General features: G+C 40.4%; 1 protein-coding gene across 3 annotated transcripts in view; it reads left to right on the top strand.

The window, feature by feature from the left end:
• rims1a (regulating synaptic membrane exocytosis 1a) overlaps positions 1 to 27,245 on the top strand; it is a gene marked incomplete at both ends in the record, with an annotated part of 90,836 nt that overhangs the window by 46,717 nt on the left and 16,874 nt on the right. The window contains 15 exons of one of the 3 annotated variants that reach the window (XM_079169482.1): positions 6,152 to 6,192; positions 6,903 to 7,016; positions 7,140 to 7,239; positions 7,819 to 7,942; positions 10,656 to 10,673; positions 12,122 to 12,168; positions 14,278 to 14,393; positions 14,487 to 14,617; positions 17,291 to 17,462; positions 19,868 to 20,015; positions 20,437 to 20,493; positions 22,782 to 22,947; positions 23,531 to 23,635; positions 24,129 to 24,188; positions 25,791 to 25,868. In XM_079169482.1, the coding sequence (XP_079025608.1) occupies positions 6,152 to 6,192; positions 6,903 to 7,016; positions 7,140 to 7,239; positions 7,819 to 7,942; positions 10,656 to 10,673; positions 12,122 to 12,168; positions 14,278 to 14,393; positions 14,487 to 14,617; positions 17,291 to 17,462; positions 19,868 to 20,015; positions 20,437 to 20,493; positions 22,782 to 22,947; positions 23,531 to 23,635; positions 24,129 to 24,188; positions 25,791 to 25,868 (1,477 nt within the window). Of the gene's footprint in view, positions 1 to 6,151; positions 6,193 to 6,902; positions 7,017 to 7,139; positions 7,240 to 7,818; positions 7,943 to 10,655; positions 10,674 to 12,121; positions 12,169 to 14,277; positions 14,618 to 17,290; positions 17,463 to 19,867; positions 20,016 to 20,436; positions 20,494 to 22,781; positions 22,948 to 23,530; positions 23,636 to 24,128; positions 24,189 to 25,790; positions 25,869 to 26,925; positions 27,046 to 27,245 lie in introns of all 3 variants that reach the window. The other 2 variants (XM_079169480.1, XM_079169481.1) reach the window with 2 other exon arrangements.

Here is a 27,245-nt window from a genome sequence, read left to right as displayed (position 1 = left end):
GATGTTCTCTTGTCATATGAGACACCGAAGAGGAAGTCAAATGTGGAGGCACACCACGAATGAAGGTACCGTTGGCTAATGCTAAACTACATAACAAGTGTTTTTACTGTAGCTCTGCGTGGATCAATTTCAACACACAGCCAAGCTAGAAAACATCACAACACGGTAGTGACTACAAACTGACACATCAAAAAGGTGTGGAAGAAAGAAGTGAGTGAACTTAAAACCCGGCCGACCAACAAGTAGCTACCAAACAGCTACAGCGCAGTGGCTGTTATTGGAAGTCAAGAAAGATTGCTGGAGATTAATGCAAATTCCTGCGGAATGTCTTGTTAACTTTTTGCCTTGATTGGATTTTGATTTTGTTACATTCCTCAAGGCACCCAGGAGCAGAGTGTCTCCTACAATATTTTTAAAAACAGCATCTCACTAACATAGAATTCACAGTTCTCCAGCCACTTACAGGCATCTTCATCCAGGACTATGTGCAGTAATGGAATTAATTTAAAGAAACAATGATATAATGCAATTTATTTCACACACTTGCACTGTATTCGGGTTTAATTATTGCAATGTATGCGTTATGAGGCAATGCATTTTGTGTGTGTTTGAACACTCCCACTTTACTGCTGCATCATGGGAGGTGAATGTAAGAAGTTTAGAGTGAGCTATTAAGCCTCACTGTGCCATCTTCAGACATATTTGAATCCTCCCTTTACCCCTCTGGGTTTAGTGATCAGAACAGGTAAGTTTCTCAACAGCATTTCTTAAAATCTGCAGTATTCCACACCTCAACTGCTCAAAAACAAAAGCGTCTCACAAGCTTTCTAAATGATATCTGAATGTCAGAGTGAGCAGCTTCACAGAATACCAGCGTGCATGTTAACGAGTGTGTGCGAGCACGTGGGTGTCTGAATGCTTCCCCGTGTGTCAAATTGTATTGTTTTCAGATGAGCCCTGAGGGGCAGGGTATCCCATACTGGGTGTTCATGCGTTAGTGTGTGTGTGTGTGTGTGTGTGTGTGTGTGTGTGATGCGGCAGCTTGACCCCAGTTGATCCCGCATGTGGCATCACATTGCCAACTATGTCTCCAAGCCTCGGAAACAAACTTTAATGTCATGTCCAAGCTGGGTCATGTCACTTCACTAGTAACCACTTCAAGGCACTCTGGCTCACTGCTGCGCATCCAACTAAACTGTGGTGTCTAAGGATGGAGTAGTATTCTACTATTCTTTCAATTCTTTAAAGTGAAGCCAATGCGGAAGTGCCTTTAACTTGCATTCTCTTTAATGTCCATCAGGGGGCGACTCCTCTAGTTGTATAGAAGTCTATGAGAAAACGACTCTACTTCTCAGTTGATTTATTACCTCAGTAAACATTGTAAACATGAGTTTCTCAATCTCTAGTTTCAAGTCTTCTTCAATACAGCATGATGTTTATTTAGTAAATTATGCTCCCATTTATAGTCAAAACAATAAAGCTGTGTATGCTTTAGAGCGTGGCTACCTTGTGATTGAGAGGTCGCTACCACGGCATTGTCCGGTCTGGGAGTTGTTTGTGTTTTCGTCTTAGAACTTTAACCGTTTCACAGTGTGGTTTCAGTTCATGAAACCAAAAAAATTTGTATTCAGTTGTACTTAGCTCCACCCTCTTGTGTCACACCAAGATGGGGACACCCGAAAAACCAAGATGGCGACAGCCAAAACACTAAACTTGAGGATTCAAACCCGTAGTCCACAAACCAATGGGTCATTTTAGACTTCTGTACAATCAGTCTTCTTTTTGCAACTGGAGGATGAGTTTATGGTCTCATTCAGTAGTTTCAATTCTTCATTTAGTAAACGATGGTCCCATTTAGAGTAAAATAGGCCATAAAGCGGGGTATGCTTTAGGGCGGGGCTACCTTGTGATTGACAGGTCGCTATCAGAGCTGTATGCGACATACGTCACTCCACCACAGTCCAAATAAGGTCACTTAGGTTCACTGGCTGCAAAAAAACAAGATGGCGACAGCCAAAATGCCAAATTCAAGGCTTCAAAACCATAGTCCAAAAACCAATGGGTGACATCATGACGACTACATCCACTTCTTATATACAGTCTATATTAGGGGTGTAACAATACACGTATTTATATTGAACCATTCGGTACAAGGCTTCCAGTTCGGTACGCATTACAAACCGAACAATTTGTTTGAATAATACTATTGCATTTGGAAAATGCAGGAGCTTAAATTGCGGGAAATATAATGTTCTCTCGGTGGAGCCACTGCGCTCAACAAGGCAACCCACCCGACGTAACAGACAACGTGCTGTATGCCACTCCCACCACGGAAGAACAACATTCTACTCTGGTGAGGCACGTTTGTTCTGGGAGGCACACTATGCTAAACTAGTTTACAGCAGCACACGTGCTACAAACTCTCCCCTCAGCGTTTAAGCAGCTATTCCCTACCGATTCGAACAGGGCTAAAGCAATCGCCACAGCGATTGTTATATTTATAGCCGTGGATATGAGACCCTACTCTGGAGTGGAACACGCAGGCTGAACGAACATGCTTAATGTTATTGAGCCCCGTGACACTACTCATTCACGAGCCCATTTCGCCAGAACATAATTCCTGCTTTGTAAAAGAAAACAAAAGCCCAAACAGAGAATCAAATGTCCGAAGCACCCGCTGTTCCTCTGACAACAGACAACCGGACGTCACGGACTACACAAAGCTACCTGACTGTAACGACACGTTACCTCACTACTGAATGGGAGATGAACAGCCATGTTCTTCAGACCCCCAGACTCACCAGCGAGGATTTGGCCTGTCTGCTTTTTTGCTGTATTGAAAACCTACGGAACCGTGGCACCACTGTGTCGTATTGAACCGAACCTGAGAATTTTGTGAACCGTTACACCCCTAGTCTATATGGTTCTGACACTTCTACAAAAATAAACCTCTCATGGTTGATAACAATGTCATATGCCCATAAACAAAGTTCATCCCCAGAAATCATGCTACTTCTTTTGAAGTTTTTTTGTATGCCTTTGATTGATGATCCTATGAATGATTGTCGGTAATACACCAACATCAAACTTTATAGGAGAGCTGGCCCTTGATGAGCATATCAATCGAATGAGCATACATCATCTTTCTAACAATAAAAGGGGCCCCTACATCACATATTTACCAAATACACTGTAGCCGCGCTCATGCTACATTAAACCACCCTCTGATCGATAAAGCAGCGCTGTGGACCGAAGAGAAAGAGGGAGCGCCGCACGCAGCACCGGCCGGGCCTGGACCCAGACCAGGTCCCCTTTGACATCGATCAAGAGGACGTTTAGGATGAGAGTGTTCTGTCAGGCCAGGTTTTTTAAACAACACCGGCGTGGCAGCGAGATGCTGCTTCCTTTTTTAGCTCGAGACCGAAGCCAGGTCAGCTCCGAGATGCGCTTACTGGCAGCCGAGAAGCGTCCAGGCATGTAAATCATTGTAAGATCAGCTTAGGGAAACACACGCGCGCACACACATACACACACTCTCAAATATGGAGTCAGTCACAATACTGTAGATCCTATTATGATCTGTTCAAGTATCCTCCTACACGCTACCAACTCATCCTCTCATAGGAAGGAAGGCAGGAAAAAGCACAACCCAAATATGATAATACCTCATAATACAATGCACCTTGATTCACAACTAAATTCCAACGTAGATGATTTTCTATTTTCTTTTTGAAATCAAACGTTAATTATACAATTCAAGGTTCGGAAAGGAGTTATTTTGTTCCAACATAACTCTCTTTGTTGCCTTAGCTGCTTAGCTTACATGCTGTCATACTTCATTCTTACATTGGTTGTAATTTCAAACAGTATGTTTGAAGCCAGTATGTTTGAAATTAGGATGAAGAGGAACTGATGTGTTTTACAAAAGTAATGCTATCAAAGCTATACTGTTGGCTGGCGAATGTAAACGTCTTCTAACCCAATAAAGAGCAGGATAGAGCCACCTACATTAGCCTGATAGCACCCTGAAGGTTTCCATACAGACATACTACACAATAAATGTGCTAATTGTGAACTGAAAAAAAAAATGTAATCAAGGTAACTATAATCACACAAACTGATAATAATTCATTAATAATTTGCTTCTTCACCTTAGAAGCAGTGCAAGCTAACCGCTGTAGGTAGTAAGCTAACAACCTGGACATGCTAACGTTTGCGGCTTTTGTTCGAGCAGAAAAACACAGTTTAATCTGTTCCTTACACTTTTGCCCCTCTGTTCTTTTGGTTTTGGAAAGGCTGGAGAAAAACAAGCTGTCCCGAAGTTATGACTGAGAAATCTCTGTTCGAGGGCGAGGTTTAGCTAACGGTCTATTGGCATTTACCGGTCAAAGTGCATATATTCCATTTTAATAGATTCAATATAGATTGATTGATACTTTAATACTCTACTCTAATGGAATAACGCTTGCTCTAAATGGACTTAAAAAGAGGACATATTTCACATATTAATTATATACATTATTTTAAATAAAACTAACTTTTCTAAGGCAAGATGGAGGTAGACTTTGTGGTGCGCCCTCTAGTATTTTCCCAGTTTTCTGTTCTTAAACCTTTTATTACATAACAGTCCTGTTTATTCTTTACCTTCATTTGTCTAACTTTGTTGTCTTTATTCCTTATGATTTATATTTCTATGTAAGTACATTGATTGATAAAAAACAAAAATGGAAGTTACTTCTTTGTGCTCACATAATTGGCAAATTAAGGTGATACTGATTCTAATCCTTCTGCACAACAAGTGACCCTTCATGGAGTCCTGACCCCATAGTGACTATGTCTTCTTCATTCAGGTCCTCTTAGGTCGAGAAACATAAGAACACACATCCATCCATGTGGCCAACCCACTGCACAAAATCACGTTCACGCTGGAGTCATGAAACTGAGAACTCAGTTGTCTATCGTTGGAGCTTTCGCTTTAAGATTACATAACGTCACTATATGTTGTCACAACCCGTTAACTTCATAGCCTCCTGGCTTCTAGGAACGCTTGGCTCTGTTTTACTGTGTCATAACAGTGTCGTCTCGAATGCCGCCCCTCGGCCCATGTGTACGGAGGAGGCTGCTTTTTGGACTGAAGCAGGAGATACTATGTGTAATTCTCTGAAATATCCCACTGAACTGTCTGTCAACATGGTTGTTACTGAAAGAAAAAACAAATTTTAACTTGTGTTTGCATACATACTGTTTACTCTCGCTGTATAGTAGTATTAATACAAGCACCTATTGAATTGATGTGAAACTGTGCCAATTACCTAATTAAAGGAACCCGGTTTAGCAAAACTATCCCCACTTACCAGCTTTTTCCGAAGCTTTCGGCTGTATTGTTTTTAAAATCAAATGGTAAATGTAATTTAAAAATACAAATTAAAAGCTTCTTTTTTCTTTTTTTTTTTTTTACATATTTTTGATTTATTTCTATATTTACCAAAACTGGTTCAAAATACATTTTCGAATAAAATGAATAAAATTGCGATTTCATTTTAAAATTAATTTATCAATAAATAATTTTAAGACCGAATAAGTAAAATAAATAATTAGATTTATTTAAAATGTAATTACATTTTTATTTTATACATACTGTTTGTGAGTTTTATGATGTATCATTTAACTGAAAATGTAATTACTCAAGTTGAGTAATATCAACTCCAGCGTCTGTGCCACGGCGGAAAGCATCAATAAATAAAAATAATATGACTGATTTTCTGCAAATTTTTGTAGTCACAATCTTGATTTTTTTGTGGTATTACTTTATAATGACCATCAACATTTGGCCACCATTTACCAAAGGATGGAGTTTTTCAACAACATCATGTCTAGGAATGATTTCAAGCATTTTAAACAGTCTTTTGGTATCATCACTACCACTGTAGTGGTTACATTTCTAATTCTAGCTCAGGCCTGACGATTCAATAAACTTAACCCTCTCCACTGTAAACAAATACCTTCCACATTTGGCCTGGCTGTGTATGAGAGGACTCGGGCTGGTATGTGCTGTGTATACAGTTACTCCTGTATCCGTGCGTGTGTGAATGTATGAAGGAGGTCTCAGCTTCATCCACAGTATTCTGAACCAGTCTCTTTTCTCTTATAGGCGACTGGGAGTGCTACCCCCATGACCCCACTGTATGGCATGTAAGTCGTTTTATTCCTTTTTTATTTGGATCATATTCACCATAAAAGTTTTCCGATCAGCCTGAAGCCGAGCCAGTGGAGAACAGAAGTTTTTACTTTGCGTTTCAAAGGAGATGATGAGAGTGTTGGTGTGCACTTCTCTGTACTGTGCTTTTTTTGTTTCCTATTTATCCCAAGGAATCCATTAATGTAGTACACGTGAGTTTTCTCAGGAAATACTTTCCAGATCCGGGTGTTTACACCAGCAAATGTAAAGGCTTTTTACGACCTCAACGTTAAAAGACTGTTGCGTTATATCAGTTGGTGATAGTGGGTAGTAAAACTTGCACTAATGTATTTCTAGGAAACGCTGCAAACTGTTGCAAAATCCATTAAACACTGGCTTTTTAAGAAACCGGACATGCATTCAGCCGCGTTACTAATGAAATGGAAATGCAGTGCACTTTTTACCCATACGCATATCAAACAATTATTTTAAAGGGACACTTTGACATGCTGATCCATGTCACAGTGTCCGTCACACAAAGAAAACACCTTAGACTTCATGAGGCGTTCAGCAGCCAAACCATGACCAGTACATATAGAATATCACAACATTTAAACTTAATATTCCTCCAGCAGTAGCTGATCTTGTAGTTTTGTGTATCTGTATGGGTAAATGTCCCTCTGTGTTGTCTCTGAGCCGTCTCTTGTCGTCTCCCCCATCACAGCATCCTGTCACCTGGCAGCCGTCCAAGGAGGGAGACCATCTAATAGGACGAATCACCCTCAGCAAGAGGAGCGCCACCATGCCAAAAGAAGCCGGAGCTCTGCTGGGGTTAAAGGTCAGAGCGGGTAGCAAACGTATTATTATTTTAAAGTCACGCATGACGGATCTGTGACACAAATCGCTCCTCTCTCTCTCTCTCTCTCTCTCTCTCTCTCTCTCTCTCTCTCTCTCTCTCTAGGTGGTGGGAGGCAGAATAACAGAGTCAGGGAGATTAGGTGCCTTCATCACCAAAGTCAAGAAGGGAAGCCTGGCTGACGTGGTGGGACATCTCAGAGCAGGTAGTCTAAACCGCCACGTGTGTTACACAATCGGCATGCAAAGACAGAAAACAGACCAACACGTGGCCTTTCACAACATCCTAAAATCTGTTTTAGAGGTTTTGTTTAATGCAATGCAATGTCTATTCTATACTTGTAATGCAATGTATGAGATTAAGCAGGGCTGTTTTGCTCAATACATTGTAGCTTTATGGTTTCATATCTTTAATTAGCGTAATTGGTTTTGCATAAAACAAGTATAAGGTGGTCAATATTCGATATGTTTCTAATTGTCAACAAATCTCATAAAAAGGCCAAAATTAGGAATTTATAACAAGTATTGTGTGTATCAAATCCTGATATTAAACTACAAAGCCTTTTTTTTAAAACAAGTTTTACATTTCATACCTGTTTACCTGTCTAATTGGCATGGATGGGCTATTTGGAAATGGAGTAACACGTTGTTGGTTTGGTCTTTTGGGATTTGGTGACAAAAACGAAAAATATACAACAAAGATGAAAAGTCCCTGAATTCGTCCGAATCCCTGACTCACGCCCAGCCCTCATGCCCAACTTTTCACACGCATGTCCAAATTCCAGGGGATGAAGTTCTGCAGTGGAATGGGAAGCTGTTACCGGGGGCAACCATGAAGGAAGTTTACAACATCATTCTGGAATCTCAAGCCGAGCCTCAAGTGGAGCTGGTGGTATCCAGGCCTATTGGGTAAGTCAGGAATAAAAACACACGGTCTGTCATATTTTGATATAAAAAAATAAAAATGCAACCCTTTGGTGATAAGCCAGTCTAAATGTCGCATTGAATTGAACCCCTATCTAACCATGAAGTGTTTACTGAGACTTACTCTGACTGACAGGGACGTTTATTTGTGTTCTGACCGCGACTGTGTGTCTGCCTTCAAAATTAACAAAAAGAAAAGCCTGCCATTACCCTCAGTTTACACTGCCAAGTTTTGTAACAGGAGCGTCTCTGTTTTTGTGAATTACCGCTGAGTGGGTGTATGACTCCATAAACAACAAGAAGTGGGCTGCATCACATATTTTTTTGTTGGTTGACGCCTTGTAAAAACTCAACCAAGCCAGGCGTGATTATATTTGTGAGTGCAATAGTTTTCCTGCAGTTCGAAAGTGACTGATTTAAAAGAATGCATCATTTCTAGCCAGGCGCGTCGTATAATGCATATATCTAAGACACATAATGGTTTATATGTTCTCTCTAAAATGACTAGTCCACAAAGGAAAGCTCAGCATCCTAATTTAGGTTCTTTTGCTCAATACTTTTGAAAAATGTTGAGGATGTTGTCTTTAGGGCTTATTAAAATATAATTGTATTTCATTGAATGTCTAAGTATAAGGTGGAGTATGCTGAATTAGGGACGAATTTCATTATTCCATGCAGACAGGAAATATCCAATAATTGCACATCAACAGCAGCTCATAACTGAACTGATGAATGTGTCTTGAGCTAATGCTAACTTAGTGATTTATCTCTGGATGTCAAATGTCTTGAAGTGACAGATACTGTGATATATGTATTGATATTAAAGATAATTTGTTGAAAATGCATTTAGTTTTTTTCAAGTAAACTATTGTAGGGTTAGTTAAGTTTATGTAAAGCTGAGAAAATTAACGTGCTTGGATAAATAATGCATTCAGTGTGTTGTGATGCTAGAGACATTTTTGGAAAGTTTATTTAAATTGAACCATTGGCACAGATTTATCGATAAGTTCTTGTTTTTACACTACAATAGTAAGACACATTCACCTCTGGAGCAGATATTATGTATAGAAAATAGTTAGTGCTTTATTTTACAGGTCTAATTTCCAAATAATATCCTTATGCTATTCTTTGGAAGTTTCCCTGAAAGAACTAAGTAATTTGGTACTAATTATTTGGAAAAAAAACACATTTCCTACAATTAGTAACAAATTACATACAGTAGTCCAGAAGTCTACCAATAAAATCTTATAAATTTATGAAAATATTATAGACCCGTAAAATAAAGCGCTTATCATAATATCTCAATACACATATCTGAAAAAAAGAATGTCACATAGGACATGGCAGACATCACAGAAGTCTAAATTCTAATATGGACATTTACATACAGCACTCTGAATAATCTATAATTGTTTGATTACGTACATGATCCTACACAGAATCTCTATGAATTTTTGGTTTGCTGGAAAACTTTCCTGGATAATCTTCTCCAATGAATGGTGTTATTACTCATACTCATACTTCAGTTACCTCACATAGAACAATGAGTAACAAATGTGCAGTGCAAGTTGAGTTTCAGTATTTTTGATTAGCTAGTTGTGAGTAAAGCCGTGTTCACACCAAACGCGGCGCAAATTATTCGCATGAGTAGATTACATACAAAGTCTATGCACAGACGCGATGAGATTGGAGTGACGCGTATTTGTGATGGCGCTGCGCGATTGGCGCAAATGACGCAAGTTGAAATTTTTCAACTCGGGCGAAAAAATCACGTGACGCTGCGGCACTATAGCCTATCAGCGTTGAGATGCTCCTCCTGTCATCACTGACGTTGTTGAATCATGAAAAGAAAAATCTCTATGATACCTCATATTAGTAGAGACCAGACGAAACTATGTGTATTAATGTATGTGTGTGTATAACTCATATGGTACAAACAATGTAAAAGACGCTGCCGTATTTACGTCTAGATGACGTTATTTTGTTGATGGAGCTGCTACAATGTTAGCATAGAATAGCACTGATCGATCCAAGCTCCATTGAGAAAACAAGTATTTTAAAAGTTATTTGCTTGTCGTCTTGCAGAGAGAACTAACAAAACATGAACTTTTAAAAAATCGGCATCATTACGTAGTTATTTCTGCATCACTTTTTGTACGTTTAATGCAGTTAAATCACAGCAAAATCTGTTTATTTTGTGTTCATACAACTGTAGTAAACAGCCGACGTGTGGCTGGCTAGACACAGTGAATACACCTCAATGAAATCTACGGAGCGCCTCCAGATGATGTTATGAACCCAGACAAGACGGCGTTTAGCTTCCCGTGATATCTGGGACTTCCACAACAAATACTAAGCAGAAATAGAGGTTATTTCTTCCATGGTTGATGGCGAAAATAAATGGCTTAAGTTAATAACGGCTTCCAGGGCGATAAGCCACGCCCCCTCTCCGGCGCGTCTCTCGCAAATGGCGCGATTCACGGAAATGACCACAAATGGTCCCCAACTAGTAACGTGGCGCAAATGACGCGATTTGTTGTGAACGCACCTTTAGATTATTGTAACGGGTTTATATTTCACAGTAAAAATACTCACTGTTTCTTAAAGCTCTAGCAGCCTCTCTAAACGTTTAACCCAATGTACTCTTTGATGGGGAAAATAGTTGAATGTATTAATTTCTCTCCAAACACTCACGAAGGGTGTATAGAAAATATCAGTAAGTAATCTGCCCATTTTATTAGGACCCCTTAATCCTCTCACGCTTATGGAAATAGTTTTTGTTTTGCTGGTGCCATTTTGCATCCCTAAATGAACTGAACTGAATCCTGCTTGGTAAGGAGGCTAAGTTATGTAAATATTGGCTTTTGTGAAATCTGCTGCAGTTTGTCTTCTCCAATTGAATTGAACCAAAAGTTTATTTGAAGGGTTGCAAAATGGCCAATGGGAAATGTCCATCAATGTAGCATTGCTTTTGCAAGCTTTTTAAACTCTTTGTGCAGCGTCTGGAATTCCTCTTTTTGCATTCCTGGTAAAGTCTTAGGATCCCAAAGTGAAATCCAGCACTTACAGTTTCAAATAAGAAATGCTTATTTCTTTTTTACTCTTAATGCCCTGGTTTGAAAGTTGAGACGTTGGGATTCATAAAGCAAGGAATATTTTCATTTTATTTCATTTACATGTTTTAAATTTTTGATTTTGGAATGGGCCCCAAGGCAACCTAGGGTCCATGAAACACATATCAGTGTAATATTTGTATTTTAAATCAAAAGTTGAAATTGAAAGACTTTTTTGGGGAAATATACTTATTTGCTTTCTTTCCCAGGGTGAAATGAGAAGATGGATATCTTATGTTTGCATGTTAAATGAAGTTCTGAAGCTAGGAGGCCGTTCACCTTCCGGTCTTTATGCTAAGCTAGGCTAACCACATCCCAATTCCAGCTCTGTACATAATGCACAGACATGAGAGTGGTATCCATCTTCTCATCTATATCTCAGAAAGATAGTGATTACATGTAAATTACCAATTGTTTTAACTATTAATTTAAAGAAAATTCATGTTTAACAGTTTAACAGTTATTATTAAAGTTTGTCGCCCCATGGTTGAATAAGGAATCTAATATACTGCCTTATTATGTGCTACAAACAAACACGAAAAAACCTCCGGCAAATTTTCTGGGGCAGAACACTTTTAATAATAAACATGAATTAAAAAATAAATAATTGCACTGATAAGTGTTGCACAAAATACCATGCTTTCTTTATATTACATGGAGCTGGTGCAATGGATTCTATTGTTTAATTGTGGTGGTGGTGGATAAGAAAAGATAGTGGTGTGGATAGAATTGAGCAACTGGTTCCCATCCATTATTATTTCAGATCATCATTGGCCAGCCAGAATATCTGAATGAGTCTGGGAAACACTGCAGTCATAAAAAAAAACGTGGCTCTACTCACATCTTCCCTCTGCTTCTCCATATTTTCTTTAACCATACAACATTTGAATCTCCAAATAACTTTGAATCGCAGTGCTACTTTCTTCCACTTAACTACTACTACATTTTTATGCATGTATGCCTGTGCATCGAGAACACTACTAACTTTGTTTAATCCAGCTAGATGCCAATATGAGAGTGGCTGATGCGCCCTTTTCTGCTTCTTTTCCAGTGATATCCCAAGAATCCCAGACACGTCCCACCCTCCATTAGAATCTAGTAGGTATTGCCTGTGGGATGTTGGAACATCTATGTATTTGTAGGTCTGTCTGTATCTCTGTCTGGCTTATTTTCTGTCTGTCTGTTGTTGTTTTTTGAATAATTGACATGTTTGAAGCATAAAAATACTTTGAAATTAAATAGAGAGGGTTAGTAAGAGATAATTAATTAATTTAAAATGTACTTAATTTGAACAACATTTGCTTTCTTATCGAGAGACAAAATATGTCTGTGTGTTAACCAGGGTGCGGGAGGTGATTAGCCTAGCTTAGCATCAAGACTGGAAACGGGGGGTAACAGCTAGCCTGGCTCTGTGCAGTTCATACTGTATGTCAATTAACACCTTTGAAGCACTGATGAGCACGTACCTCATTTGTTCAATCTGCATATAAACTTTATGAAACCCCAAATTGTCACTTTTACATTTTTTGTTTATAATTCAATATTTGAGATATAACAAATAATTAATTAGTGAACTTAAGAGGTGCTGGTAGGTGTAGTTTTTTTAACTTTGGATTCAGTCTAGCTGCAGTATTTATACCAAGCTCGGCTAATCACCTCCCGGTAATAAGTCATTCATATATATAAGAGTGGTATTAATCTTCTCCTCTCACTCTCAGAATAAAAGCAAATTGATTTACAACATATCCCAAAAGTTTGAACCTTTTTCTTTGAATTCGACCACACGGGGTCAATTAGGAGTACTTTGCCAATACTGCAGTTTACAACAGGGTTCCAGTGCATCCACTTCTTAAAATCATGGACCCATTTGTTTCTCCTTTTGTAGCTCGTCATCACAAGGACAAAAGCTGCTGTGTTCATCCCCTCTAAACTAGCAGTTGAAAATGTAAATTCTTCGTGACTTTAACCAGTAACTGTGAACATTGCAGGAAATTAATTATGTCATATGTCAATGGTGTAAGTCAAGAGCAGGATTTCTAGGCAGTATGAAGACGTATGGAATTGTATATTTCAGTAATTTCCAGGTCTGGATAAGTATGGAAAAAAAAAAGAGACTATTGCCCCTATTCTGTTTTCTAAAATATAAGATTCAAAATTTCTGCGTAGGACTGTGGATACAACAGCCACAATCAGTAAATGCAGGCGGCATCCTCCAGTTCTGCCGACTAATGTGGAAGTGTCCTAAAACTTGCATTCTCTCTCCTCCGATTGCAAAAAGAAGACAGATTGTATGGAAGTCTATGAGAAAATTACGCTACTTCTCACTTGATTTATTCCCTCATGGTCTCAATCTCTAGTTTCAAGTCTTCTTCAATACGGCATGATGTTCATTTAGTAAATTATGTTCCATTTAGAGTCAAATAGGGCTTACTGTGACAGGTCGCTGTTGCTACCAGAGCCATACACGGAGTCCCTACGTCACTCCTCCGCTTTTCAAATATGCTAACTTCCGTTCATTGGTTGCGAAAAAAACAACATGGCAACGGTGAAATTGCCAAACTAGAGTCTTTAAAACGTCAGTCCATAAAGCAATGGGTGATGTCCCGATGACTACGTCTTATATACAGTCTATGGGTAAATGCAAGTTTTCCGAGGGCTGGCCTGACACTCCCAGATATAAAGCCTGGTTGGTTTAGGATTCTAAATGGGGAAAAGAAAGCTAGATGCAAACCTTGTCTGATGTCTCTAACATGGGACAGACAGCAATTGTTAGCCATATGAAAGGGCAAAAACACTGTCAGTGGTCGGAAAAATCTACCGGGAAGTAGGGAATATATGAAATGGAAAATGTGTAGGAACCCTGCAAAAGTTAGGAGATGGATCTTTGCATTAGTCAGTAGATAGTAGATGATAAGACCACACATAAGGCATATGAGTCCTCGATACTTCTAAACAGAAGACTCAAAGTAGGACAGAAGCTTGGTAATTTGTCATCCGGACAGATTAGCTGTGGAATAGTCTGGGCTCCTTTTAAGTTTTCCAAAGAAAAGAATGGATGCTAGATATTTGGTAGATATGAACACATGGACCAGATTATGTTTTCCCTCTTTATTAACTTATTTTTTGACATTTCTTTCCTCTTGTCTAGACTTGACTTTTTTTGGTCAGAAAAAGAGATGACTCCCCCCCCCCCTTATGTATTTGTAGCAGGTTCCAGTTCTTTTGAGTCCCAGAAGATGGAGAGACCATCCTTAAATGTCCTGTCTCCCTCCAGTCCCGGGATGCTCCAAGATGCACCACAGTTAATGCCAGGGCAACTCTCAGTGAGTGTGTACATTATGAGTGTGTTGGCGCCGTTGATGTGTTCAAACAAAGTCCAAGCATCAGAATTATTTCTTTGTGTTTCCCAACTCCAGGTGAAGCTGTGGTATGACAAAGTGGGTCACCAGCTAATAGTCAACGTGCTGCAGGCCGCAGAACTTCCTCTTCGGCCTGACGGGCGTCCCAGGAGCCCCTATGTCAAAATGTACTTCCTACCTGACCGCAGGTATGCCGCGCCTTTTAAAGGGAGTCTTACTGATCAAATGCAGTCTAGGTGGTGAGTTCCGATGGACCAGAACAACACAAGAATCACTAACACGACTCTAAATACATTACATCTCCAGTCCACATAGTGTAGAAACTACACAAACACACAATCTAAAACACACAATAAACCCGCCGACGGGATGGAAAAGCATGTTTTCTTCAAACAATCACCAAAACTACAATATTATATAGCCAGAAGCTGTAAAAACATCTTCTTTTTCAACGGTCCTTGACACATCATGTATGATGAACGCTTTCGTCAGAAAAAAGTAACCAATACAAAGCCGAATATTGTGATATTTCTTCAAAAACATTTGATTCTATACGTCGCATTTAAAATTTTGCCCCAAATAAACCATTTGCTTTAACCAGATTCTGTAAAAAACAGTCAATTCTGAGCTCTTCAGCGCAACTAGGAAGCCATGATTGATTTGCCTCAGACCAACAGTCACATCACAAAAATTCAGTAAAACTTCAACTGACGTTTTATAATTTATGACATATCTGTTATACTGCAGTAAAGAGTTCTCTCTAATTCTAGCCATAATTGTTCTGTTTCCATAGAGGTGAAGGACTCTTATATTGCAGGGGAAATCAAGGCCACAGAGAGTAAAATGTGACAGAAAATGCCCCGAAACTGCTTGGGGTTCAGAGGGTTAAAGCCTGGATTTAAAGCTTGCTTCCATATTTTTTGGTTCATTAGAGTCCTAAAATTCAAATGTGTACAAACGAGAAGAAGCCAAGTTGGGACAAGCAATCAGCAACCACGGTTGACTGTGATAGATTGAGAGTCCTCCAAAGCAGAGGTCCCCAACCTTTTTTTGCTCCACGGACCGGTTTGAAGAAAGACAATATTTTCACAGACCGGCCTTCAAGGTGTGGCGGATAAACACGATGAAATAAAATGATACGACCGGCATGAAAACAAAGTAATCTTGTTTTGATTGCTGTCACTGCAGAAAATCCCGCTTCACAAAGATAGGATGTTGGAAATTGAAGCAGGGTTTTCAGTGCTTTTGTGGCAAACTCAGGATATTCAGCCTTGATTTTAATCCAAAACACCAGCAGAGTTGTTGTCTCAAACAGAGACACTTTTAAGTCCACCGTCATTTGCAATCTCCAGCAGCTGTCGCCGCAAATCTGTGGCCACATATTCTGCAGAGCGGGTTTGGCGCGTCAGAATTACTCCTGTTATTTAATTAGACTCCTGATATTGTCTGTTAAATGAAGATTTCTTTTTCTTGGAAGTTGTCGGCTCTTCTTCTGTCTCCTTAGTGGCCTTTCCTCCTTTGCAAAGAAGCTCTCCAAAAGTGTTTTACTCATTTTCGCTAGTTTGCGGGCTTCATTTTTAAGGTAACATATCACGTGACCGAGATAAGCGTCTTGACATGTGTCAAGAGGCACAGGCGGATGAAATTGCGAGAGAATCCGGTCATTTTTCAAAATAAAACTTCTTTCAGACTCTGATAATCAATAAAACGGAAATAATATAATATTTATTCTTTCTGTGCGGCCCGGTACCGGTCCACGGCCCGGTGGTTGGGGACCACTGCTCCAAAGGAATAGGTCAAACGGTTTGAAGTTTGGGTTGTATGAGATACTTAGTCGGTGTATCACCTAGAGTAGAGGGAGTTTGGAGAAACAGACAGGAACACTAGTACGGGAGCAAAGCAATGTACAGCTGTGGACGTGTTGTAGACACCTGAAAACGATCAGTATCAGTTTAAGTGTACGTTATATCTAGAACATTTTCACCACTATACCTTGCCGTCAGTCAACCCATTCCGACAGAAAAGCCGCCATTTACGCTCTCTTCGAAGACACCAGACTCCTTTGTAAAATGTTCACCTCGCAGGACTTGCTGTTCTACCTCTGCCTTGGTTGTTTGTGTTTTTGTGCGATTTTGATGAATCCGAACTAACACTTTAAAACCCCAAAGTGTCACATAAACACAATTCTAAGGAGTAAAACCAACAACTCCACAGTGTTCTGCAAGGGGATGTATCTGTTTTTGTCAAAGGAGTCTAGTGACTTTGAAGAGAGCATACATAGGTGGATATAACGGCTTCAGTTCCAAATATAGCATACACTTAAACTGATGATTTTCTTTGCTGCCCCTTGTCCACAGCAGTACATTACTTTGCTCAAGTCCTCCTGTCTGTTTCTCCAAACTGGGGGCGTGTTGACCACCATCTACTAATGTACCCCATACAACCCCACTTTAAAAAATCGGAACTATCCCTTTAAGCCGTATTATCTACTGTTACTTTGCAAACTTGCCAATAAAATAAACTTTAAATTGACTTAAAAAGGGAGTCCCATGTTGTGTAAAACTTTGATTGACAGTTTAAAAAGGATAATTTACCTTCTGACTTTAGTTTAAACCAGCATCTAGTGTCCATTAGAGGAACTGCAAGTAAAAGCACCTCGCTTGGGTTTAAATATGTAAACTGTATCCTCAACTAAATGCCACTTGTAAATGCATTCCAGTCGATAAGAGTGGAGTAAATATAGCTGAATGAGGCGTAAGCAGGCATGTGATTTGTGTCTAGGAAGTTTGGACAAACAGTGGATGTGAGTCCGCTGAAAATGGAACTTGGTTGGCTTGAGTTGTCTGTATTGCTTCACACAGTGACAAGAGCAAACGAAGGACGAAAACAATGAAGAAGACCTGTGAGCCCAAGTGGAACCAGACGTTCGTTTACCCTCACGTCCATCGCAGGGACTTCCGCAACCACATGCTGGAGCTGACTATCTGGGATCAACCCAGGTCACCGGACAAGGACAGCACCTTCATGGGAGAGGTACCACACACACACAGACACACACACACACACACACACACACACACACACACACACACACACACACACACACACACAATTAAGGCTCCTCTCCTTATCAGTTTCTACCACTGAGAGAGAACTTTAAAAAATGCAAGACAACAAAGTCCTGTAAGTAGACCTACATCTTATGTTTTACCTGTTAGACGCACGTAAAAATACCCAATGTAAGAAAAATACCATTAACCTGGATTTTTCTGTGTATTTGTACCAAATAGTTTGAAGATTCGTTCCTGAAGTTGACAGTCAAATTCTAAATCAACATTCGAATGTAGCGCAACACTTTTTTTTAAATGTTCTTTTTGTTCAGTTTTAACCCAGTGTTTCTGCACAGTTGCAGATAAAGATCAGGCTACTCTAGTATTATATTATTTGAAGAACAAGTTCCAGTGATCCAAACATTTCCAATAACTCCAGAGCATTGTAGTCAAAGTCCAAAAGTCAAAAGTTATTAAAAAAAAAGATAGATGAAATAATTTGCAAAATTCACAAAACGTTTTTATCTAAAAAAATATTCTGCTTCAATCCGTATTTGTTGGCGTTCCTGAAAACAGAAACTTCACTGCGGTCCAAAATCAGTTTGCTTTCCAGCTGGAGAGTGATTGGAAGTCATTCGAAGTTTCATTTGAAAACATCAATAGAAGCTTAAAAAATGTGATCACAGTGATGCAACTAAAGAGAAAAAGTGCAGGGATTTAACAAAATGAGTTTTGACTCTTGGGGTTCTCCACTGATGATTTAAATCTTTTACGCTCGCGGTGGCCCTAATTCCAGTCATAGCAGGGAGTTGTTTTTCATCCAATAAGCTGACGTAAACCCACCGTACCTGCTCTCAGTACCTAATGGCCGACAAAGAGCCAGATACTGTATCTCCCTCAGGAGGTGATGGAGCCCAAACCAAATATTAGACTTAGATTTGTCACCTGGAAAATGAAAATGACCAGGTTGCTCGATGTCTGTTGAATGTGTAAATAGTTTGCTGACATCTTTGCCACACTGACTTTATAAGGCGATAAATGTCAATATGCCAGCTTGTTCAAAACTTGAAATGCATCACTTGCACTAAATTCCAGACAGCAGATATTTCGAGCAGCACGTGTAAAAGCTTCCCCGATATAAACTCACCAGACACTTTATTAGATACACCTTGCTAGTAGTTCGCCTTCATTCTTCATAGATTCAACAAGGTGTTTGAAACATTCCTCAGACATTTTGGTCCATATTGACACGATAGCATCACTCAGATTTGTCGGCTGCACATCCATGATGCAAATCTCCCGTTCCACCACATCCCAAAGGTGCTCTGTTGGATTAAGATCTGGTGACTGTGGAGGCCATTGTAGTACAGTGAACTCATCGTCATGTTCAAGAAAGCAGTTTGAGATGATTTGAGCTTTGTGACATGCTGCATTATCCTGCTGGAAGTAGCCATCAGAAGATGGGTCCACTGTGGTCATAAAGGGATGGACATGGTCAGCGACAATACTCAGGTAGGCCGTGGCGTTTAAACGATGCTCAATTGGTACTAAGGGGCCCAAAGTGTCCCAAGAAAATATCCCCCACACCATTACACCACCACCACCAGCCTGAACTGTTGATACAAGGCAGGATGGAGCCATGCTTTCATGTTGTTTACGCCAAATTCTGACCCGACCATCTGAATGTCGCAGCTGAAATCCAGACTCATCAGATCAACGTTTTTCCAATCTTCTATTGTCCAATTATGGTGAGCCTGTGCGAATTGTAGCCTCAGTTTCCTGTTTTTAGCTGACAGGAGTGGCACCCGGTGTGGTCTTCTGCTGCTGTAGCCCGTCTGCTTCAAGGTTCCACGTGTTGTGCGTATGCAGAATACCATCTGATAGTGTTTATTTTAGTTACTGTTGCCTTTCTATCATCTCCATCCACTCCATCTCCTATTCTCCTCTGACATCAACAAGGCATTTTCGTCCACACAACTGCCGCTCACTGGATATTTACTCTTTTTCGGACCGTTCTCTGTAAACCCTAGAGATGGTTGTGCGTGAAAATCCCAGTAGATCAGCAGTTTTTGAAATACTCAGACCAGCCCGTCTGGCACCAACAACCATGCCACGTTCAAAGTCACTTAAATCCCCTTTCTGATGCTCGGTTTGAACTTCAGCAAGTCGTCTTCACCACGTCTAGATGCCTAAATGCATTGAGTTGCTGCCATGTGATTGGCCGATTAGCTATTTGTGTTAACAAGCAATTGAGCAGGTGTGCCTAATAAAGTGGCCGGTAAGTGTATATTTTCATAAACGGCTTCTACTGTCCGTGTCGCTCTCAATTGACGGCCACGACGCGGCAGCAAAAACTTTTTATCACTATGTGGATTATGACTTGAGCAGATCCTGATAGAGCTGGAGACGGCCTTGCTGGACGACAAGCCCCACTGGTACCCACTCCAAACCCACGACGTCTCATCCATACCGCTGCCCCGACCCTCTCCATACCTGCCCCGACGACACACAGACGCCCCCGGCAAGAAGCTGCAGCGTAAGTCTGAGTCTGCAAATGCCTTTAATTGTATATATGTATGCATTACCCCTGTGTGTGTGTGTGTGTGTGTGTGTGTGTGTGTGTGTGTGTGTGTGTGTGTGTGTGTGTGTGTGTGTGTGTGTGTGTGTGCATGTGCGCTTCACTGTTTAAGAGAGAAAGGATTGTGTATGGTTTACTATCAGTGAGCAAAGTATTCCAATGTACATGTTTGTATTTCCCCACCCTTCCCTTTAATTAACACTGCATTCGTGTCTGGATACGTGCATGTGTATATGTGTGTGTGTGGCGTATATACATATCTGTGTGTGTGTATCTGTGTGTGTGTGTGTGTGTGTGTGTGTGTGTGTGTGTGTGTGTGTGTGTGTGTGTGTGTGTGTGTGTGTGTGTGTGTGTGTGTGTGTGCGTCTATGACGTTTAGGTTCTCAGCGTGTAACAGAGCCTGAATTTGATGAAGGTACAGCAGTAGTGTTTAAAGGTGGGTGGGGATTGTTTCCTAGTATTACTGTCAGTGTTTCCCGCAAACTGTACTTTATTTGTGGTGTTTGTTTATGAGCCATTGCTTGGCTGGATACAGGCGTTGGCATTATTTTTTCATTTTTGAATGGAATACGTTTTGAGTCCAAAATGAGTCCCGTAATTTGTTCACAAAATGCAGCAGAAACTAAAGAAAAGCTCAAGTTAAAATGTGTTTTATTGCATTGAAATTAATGAAAAAAACTGTAATGACACTCAAGTCTTCATCGTCATTTTTGAAACATTCTCAGCAAATGACTCGAAATAGAAAATCTAAATAGATATAACAATGTGACAGGCCACCACAAATAAATCATGTGTATGGGAAACACTATCATGTCATAGACTACATGTTGCCCTCCAGGCTTCATGCACCTCTCAGGCATGCTGCTGCCTCAGAAATGGAACGAGTCTCCATCTGAAATATAAAATGTAATTTATGACTGTGTATGTTGAAACACTCTGCCTCTTGTTTGCGTGTGTTTAAGTCAAAAACATACACAGCAGCAAAACATATTTTCGACACTTACAAAAAAATGAATATCAGTTTTAGCGGATGCTATATTTAGAATATTGTTGCCGCTTCACCTTGCCGTCAGACGGCCAGTTCTGACGGAGAACGGTTGCCGTTATATCCAAAATCAGAAGACTCCTTTGACAAAAACAGTCATTTTACCTCACACAGGTTTGGGAGTTGCTGGTCCACAGCTGCCTTGATCGGTTAGATTATTTTGTGTTATTGTATAACTTTGGTGAAACAGAATTAATCTTTTATAACACAAAATCACACAAATAAACTGCTCTATCGAGGCAGCGTTGTAGCCATAAAATTATCTAATAAATCTGGTGATATAACAGCTTCGATCCCCCGTCAGAAAGGGCTGTCTGACGGAAAGATAAAGTGGTGAAAATATTGTAAACATAGCTTTAACTTAAACTGATATTCATTTTTTGAGATGGGCTAGATCACTTATCAGGGTTGAGGTAATGCGCTTGTGCACACATGCCAGTGACTGGATCAGTCAGTGTCCTGTGAGGAGCTACCGGCAGCTAGGGCAACTGTACGCTAAATGCTACAATGGTTAGCGTAGATGCTGCAATAGCATTAGTTATGTCAGTACTGGAGAGTATTCCTTCATCGAAAGAAGAACAAAGAACGGCCCTGAAGGCTTTTTTTTTATGGAAACATGTTGTCGCTCCTCCCTGACTCGATTCAGTAAGAGTTTGATTGACAGACAGTTCATCCAATCACCTGCCAAGTATTTTTTGAAAGTGCAGTTTCCAATGACGGCTTCTCAGATGGTTCTGTGCGAAACAAACCATCTGGCGGGTCAGGTTATGTTTTTTTTTTTTAGATGTCTTAAATACATTTTGCTGCTGCTCTGTTTCAACTGCCGTGCTTGGTACTCTCTGTTTCTCCAAAATAAAGGCGAAGAAAACAGAAACTATCCCTTAAAACTGGTCAAATTCTATGAAAAATTCAAATTCTATATTCTATCTATCGGTCCAAGCCTACTATGGATCTGTGTTTCTTGTTAATGAGCACCCTAGTTAAAAAAAGAGAGACAGAAGGGATGGAAAAAATACACCGCTTGGACCAACTTTTTCCTTTTAATTCCCATGCATGGCAGGAATAAATGAAAAACCTTGGTAGCACTTGAAGCAAAGCGAACGGCCCCGCTGTGAGCTGTGAAGTGCTGTTCTGTTGGAAACAAAACCAGTGGCCATGGCACCACGAACAAAGCCTGACACAGTCCCACAGATCCCTGATCAGCCTTTGTTTATATTTTTATCTTCAGATATAGTTCCGCTACGCCACCAAAGAAAGAGAACGTTTTTTTATTTTGTTATTTCACTACATTTAAAAAAATACAGGACACAGTAATGAAAAAAAGCGAGCTGCAGTTCTATTATTAAGCTCGTCTTTAAATAGTCTGTATCCTTGAGACAGACTTTCCTGCTGTAGCTGCCAAACATGAACATATTCATGTTAGCATGTGACCATAAATAGATCGAAAAATTGGGTTTGATTTCTTGCAAGCGTTCGGGATAAAATATAGAGTTTATAATGTCTACTTTGTGATGTTTTTGGGTGCCTGGATAATTATAATTCATTTCCTGCAGTTTTGCTAAAGCTAATGTGTAGCTGCAGAGGTGGCTGTAGATTTCACTTAACTGTAAATCCACTGTGGATCTGGGCTGTGCATTTCCACTGGTACATTACCATATGTGTGTGTGTTTCCCATCCAGCAGCGGACGGGCGTGGCAGGGAGAGGCAGCGAGAGTCCACGTCCACCCTGGAGGTGCCAGACCAGCAGAGGACGCCCGCCCATCACATACGCTCCCGCTCGGTCTCGCCGCACCGCGAGGAGCAGGGGCGGACGCGTTCCCGGCCGCTCAACGTTCCCACCCAGAGGTGAGAAAACTTTATTTTGAAGAAGCAACATACCGAATTTGACCATTGGTTCTCTTATAGAAACATTATGATACATGAATCAGTTTGACGAAAAACAGAGCTGGGGATATTTTTGTGTTTGTACATTTACCCTTCATGGTCACAATGATTGCAATTAGTTCCAACAGTGACAAGTTAATGCTAGCATAATCCACTTCTTTAGCTCCAAATGGGCATTTTTTTTGCCAAATATACAGTACATATTTTGCTGGAATTAGGCGGTTGATATGGCCTGACGTCTAACAATGGATGATGAAGGACCGATATCAGCCTTGTGGGAAGATATTGAGACACTTGTAAGAGGTAAAAGCCATATGGTGGAGGGAGAGAGGACGAGTGAGAGAGTTTGTTGGAAGCCAGCAAACAGAGTCCATCTACTAATGAAATGTCTGTCTGATGCAGAACACACAGTGCTGCCAGCTCTGCTTTTACTGGCCCGAGCCAAACGAGGCCCGCCAAGCGTCTCCTGCAATACCGCCTGACCGCTAACCTGACATAAGCCTTCCTTCCTTCCTTCCTTCCTTCCTTCCTTTCTGTCTTTCAGAAGTCTGGATGACGAGCTTCCTCACGTACGCCGCTCACGCTCTCCGACCCGGCACTACGATGCCGCCAGGGGCCGCCACCAGGAGGAGGAGTACCTGGATGACAGGTGAGAGCACCTGCTTGTATCTAATTAGACTATAAATGTCATCAGAGTTGCTTGGTTGGCAAGAAAAATAAAACAATTCTTTTTTTTTGTTCGTATGACATTGACTGCTTATTTGAGTGCGCAGCTGGAATGAGATAGCAGAGTTTTATGCAAAAACGATGTGTTATTTGTTTATCATTATCATTAAGAAAAGAAGTTTCCTGATTTAGTTTTTCTGCCCTTTTTCTCGCCGAATTGATCTTTTTCGTGCCTGTTGTCTTTGGGCCTGGACCCACGTTAGGTTCTCTGTGTTGATTTTCATATTGTGTAAAGTGACTAAAGGGGAGTGTTTCAACGAAATGGCTTTGGTCATTTGAGTGTCGTGTGTATGCCACAGCTCCTCTTTCCTATTCACCCTCTTCTCCTTCTGCTCTTCTGGTTTTTTTTCTGTTTTTTTTATTTTTGGACTGTTGTTAATTTCCTAATGTGTCATCCATACCCATGGTAACCACAGTGAGGTCATCATGATCCACCAGTCAATGCGAGGCAAAAGTGCCGATTGCCTCCACACCAGGTAATCCCAGCCAATCACGACACGTTTACATTTTGGGTTTCGGGATATGTGCTGAGTGTTTTTTGTCAGATTTCCATGCATAGTGAGAAATGATCCGGCTGAAATCAAGGCTCTTTTTTTTTGCCGTAAAAGTAACACAAGTGTGTCTAAACAGCTACATAATGTTACACAATGTAATGCAAAAAACACACACACACAAGTAAAAGTTCAATTGTTAACTGGACTTAAAAGATAAGGCCGCCGATAGTCTATAGTTTTGTTATAGTCAACAATTCCCATAAAAACAAATGACCAATAATTCATTTTCTGTCTCTCAATACTCTTCCACTTCTCTACTCTGTCTGCTGCAAATATCAAAAAAACTGGTCAGGAAATGTAGCTTTTATGAAAAAAAGAAAGCCAAACAACTTACAGCTGGGCATTGGAGTTTTTGGCAAACATTGTTCAAAACAGGAGGAAAATCTGTCGGGGGACTATTTTTAGCTGCGGATTAATACACATTGGGTGCTGTAGTGAGCATGTGTTGCACCAGGACGGTGATCGTGGGATCCAGGCACACAAGGATGCATTCAATGTCGGTTTTGGTCTTTTCATGCGTTCTGTTGACAGTAAGCAAAGACATAGACTATGATCACTGACAGGACGTGGCGGTGACTTCCCTCCATCATTTCTGGTAATGTGGTAATGTGGACAGCCAGGAAAGTAGCATGTGTTGGAAGCATTATTTTTTTTTTAAATAATGTAATGGGAGGAAAAATGAAACAGCAGGTAGATCAGATTGAGGAAAGGGAGCCAAAGAGCTGGTTATTTAGTTGCACTGCTGACTCAGATCCACAAGAGGACACTACAGGACCGTGCTGGTATTATTCCATTATTCCTACAAGCTTGTCTCTCTGCAGGTATTGTCTCTGCACTACCATACAATACAGTTTGACATGTCAAGACTTTTACCGTCATTTAACATGTGCTCATCACACGTACTTGGAGTTACCCTCCACGTGGGTCTTAGATTGCTATTTGAGCACACGGTCATCGAGGTAAGTGACACACTTACAAGTCTCCTCATACAACCGGGACCGCTCAGATAGAAGCACGATGGAGCTGGTAACATTGCGCTGTTCTGTTACACGCGGATGTGTTTGAGGGAGGAGGGTGTTGTGAAGCGTGTCAGTAGAGATGAGAGCCGGCTTTTGACGCTTGTATGCCTGCTGTGCAGTGTTGTAGTTCTACTCGCTTACGCTGCAAAAAAAACCCTACAAGCTTAGCCAGTGATTTGCGAGTGATGCACTGTTTAGAAACACATCAGACTACATATCACTGACAGTCCAGGACCACGGAACTCGCTTTTTTTTAAGTACAAATAAATGTTTGGATGTAAAAAATGTAATACATCAGCTGACGAGCGAGACACATCTTCAAATAAGCTTAATTCCGTACGACGTATTACATAACATCACTGGATAAGTTGGCACCTTTTTAGACCGATACAACTTTCTGATTTCTGTTGTGCACAACAATCCCACAGACTTGTTTTTGTTCCTCCTCTTTCACCCATTCCTCCCATTTTCCTACTTCTGTCTGCTGCATGCACGCTAACATCAGGAGATCTACTAGGCACAATAACACACTGCCACCTAAGATGCCCCTTTTGTTCAACGGCACCCACAAACATACAAACAGGTAAGTCCACAGGGAAGGGTTCAGTATGCTTCAAACCAACAACGTGCCATAACTCTGTGGTCCTATTCAAAGTTGTTCGTGAAAGAGGAGATGCTACAGGCAAAAATACATCATTCATTTTGGAGACTTTTAGCTATTTTGCCTCCATATGTCTTCTGTCAGACTAGTGGACAGACGACATCCAACATACACGTTTATTTTGACCGTAGATTTCTTTTATATTCACCAAAAGTTAGTATTAGATAATGCCTCATTTGCATATTTAAACATTCAATTCCAGAAAACTTGTGACAAAAAAATTGATTTTATTTTAATGGTTTTAACAGTATTTTCTGATTTATGGAGTGATATAAAGAAATATCCCAAATTCCCTCTGTAAAAACCAAAATTTCTGTTCTGGAAATGTTTGCAAATTAGCACTAATTTGATGAAAAAGAATGCCTCATTCTCAAATTTAACCATACATTTTCAGAAAAGTTTTTTGTCTCAATGAAAATAATCAATTTGATAAATGATCAATTTAAACAGCATTATACATTACAACTTTGTTTTTATCAAATAACCACATATCTTCTAACACGGGTGTTCGTCTTCTCTACTATTAATCCAACTGAGAGAGTTTCGTTCCCATCCAAGCTGTGGAAGTGCTACATAGTCGCCTTAGAACCATCTATGGAGAAAACAAATGCAACTTTTCTTCTAGAACAAGGGGTTCGCAAAATTGGGTCTTCCAAAAAAGTCTGTAGCCTCCTCTTGGCCACATTACACTGCCTCTCCAATTTGTTTGAAGCATACTGAGTCCTTTATGCATTTCGTGGTGCCAGTGTGATTTTTTTTTTCTCAACCTGTTGAGAAGCACATCATTCTTTTACTGTAGCAAAAGTTGATCATCTCCAATATTAGCGCTAGGATATCTGCAGAACTCGTCGGACTTCTTTTTTTGTGAGTATCTTCTACAGCGAGCGGCAGGAGCTTCACGGATTCCTTTCCAATCTGAGCTTTCTTTTGTTTTGTTTGCAAATGCATGCTGTTTTTGAAATTGTCATCTTGTGACTAGTTCCTCGCTGCCTGCATGCCGAAAGATAAGCTCTGTCGCGGGATCGCACATGGTCGTGGCAACGCGCAGCTCCATCACAACACACCGCGTCGTAATGTTCACAGATGAGGTGACCGTTAGGTAAGACACACACACACACATACATGCGCACAGATTATAATCAACGGTTTAACATATGAGCATTGGCGGTTTGGAGACAAAGTGCGGAGAACATTCCATCCTTTGCAATCAAAAAAACAAAGGTTTCCACTGTACCCCATCTCCATGACAACCAAGACAACTTGCAGACACTCCGAATCCCTACGCCAGCCAGACAGTCA

This window comes from Pholis gunnellus, assembly GCF_910591455.1.
Source record: "Pholis gunnellus genome assembly, chromosome: 11".
In the NCBI taxonomy this organism is placed as follows: Eukaryota; Metazoa; Chordata; class Actinopteri; order Perciformes; family Pholidae; genus Pholis; species Pholis gunnellus.
This window is presented reverse-complemented; position numbering and strand designations above follow the sequence as displayed.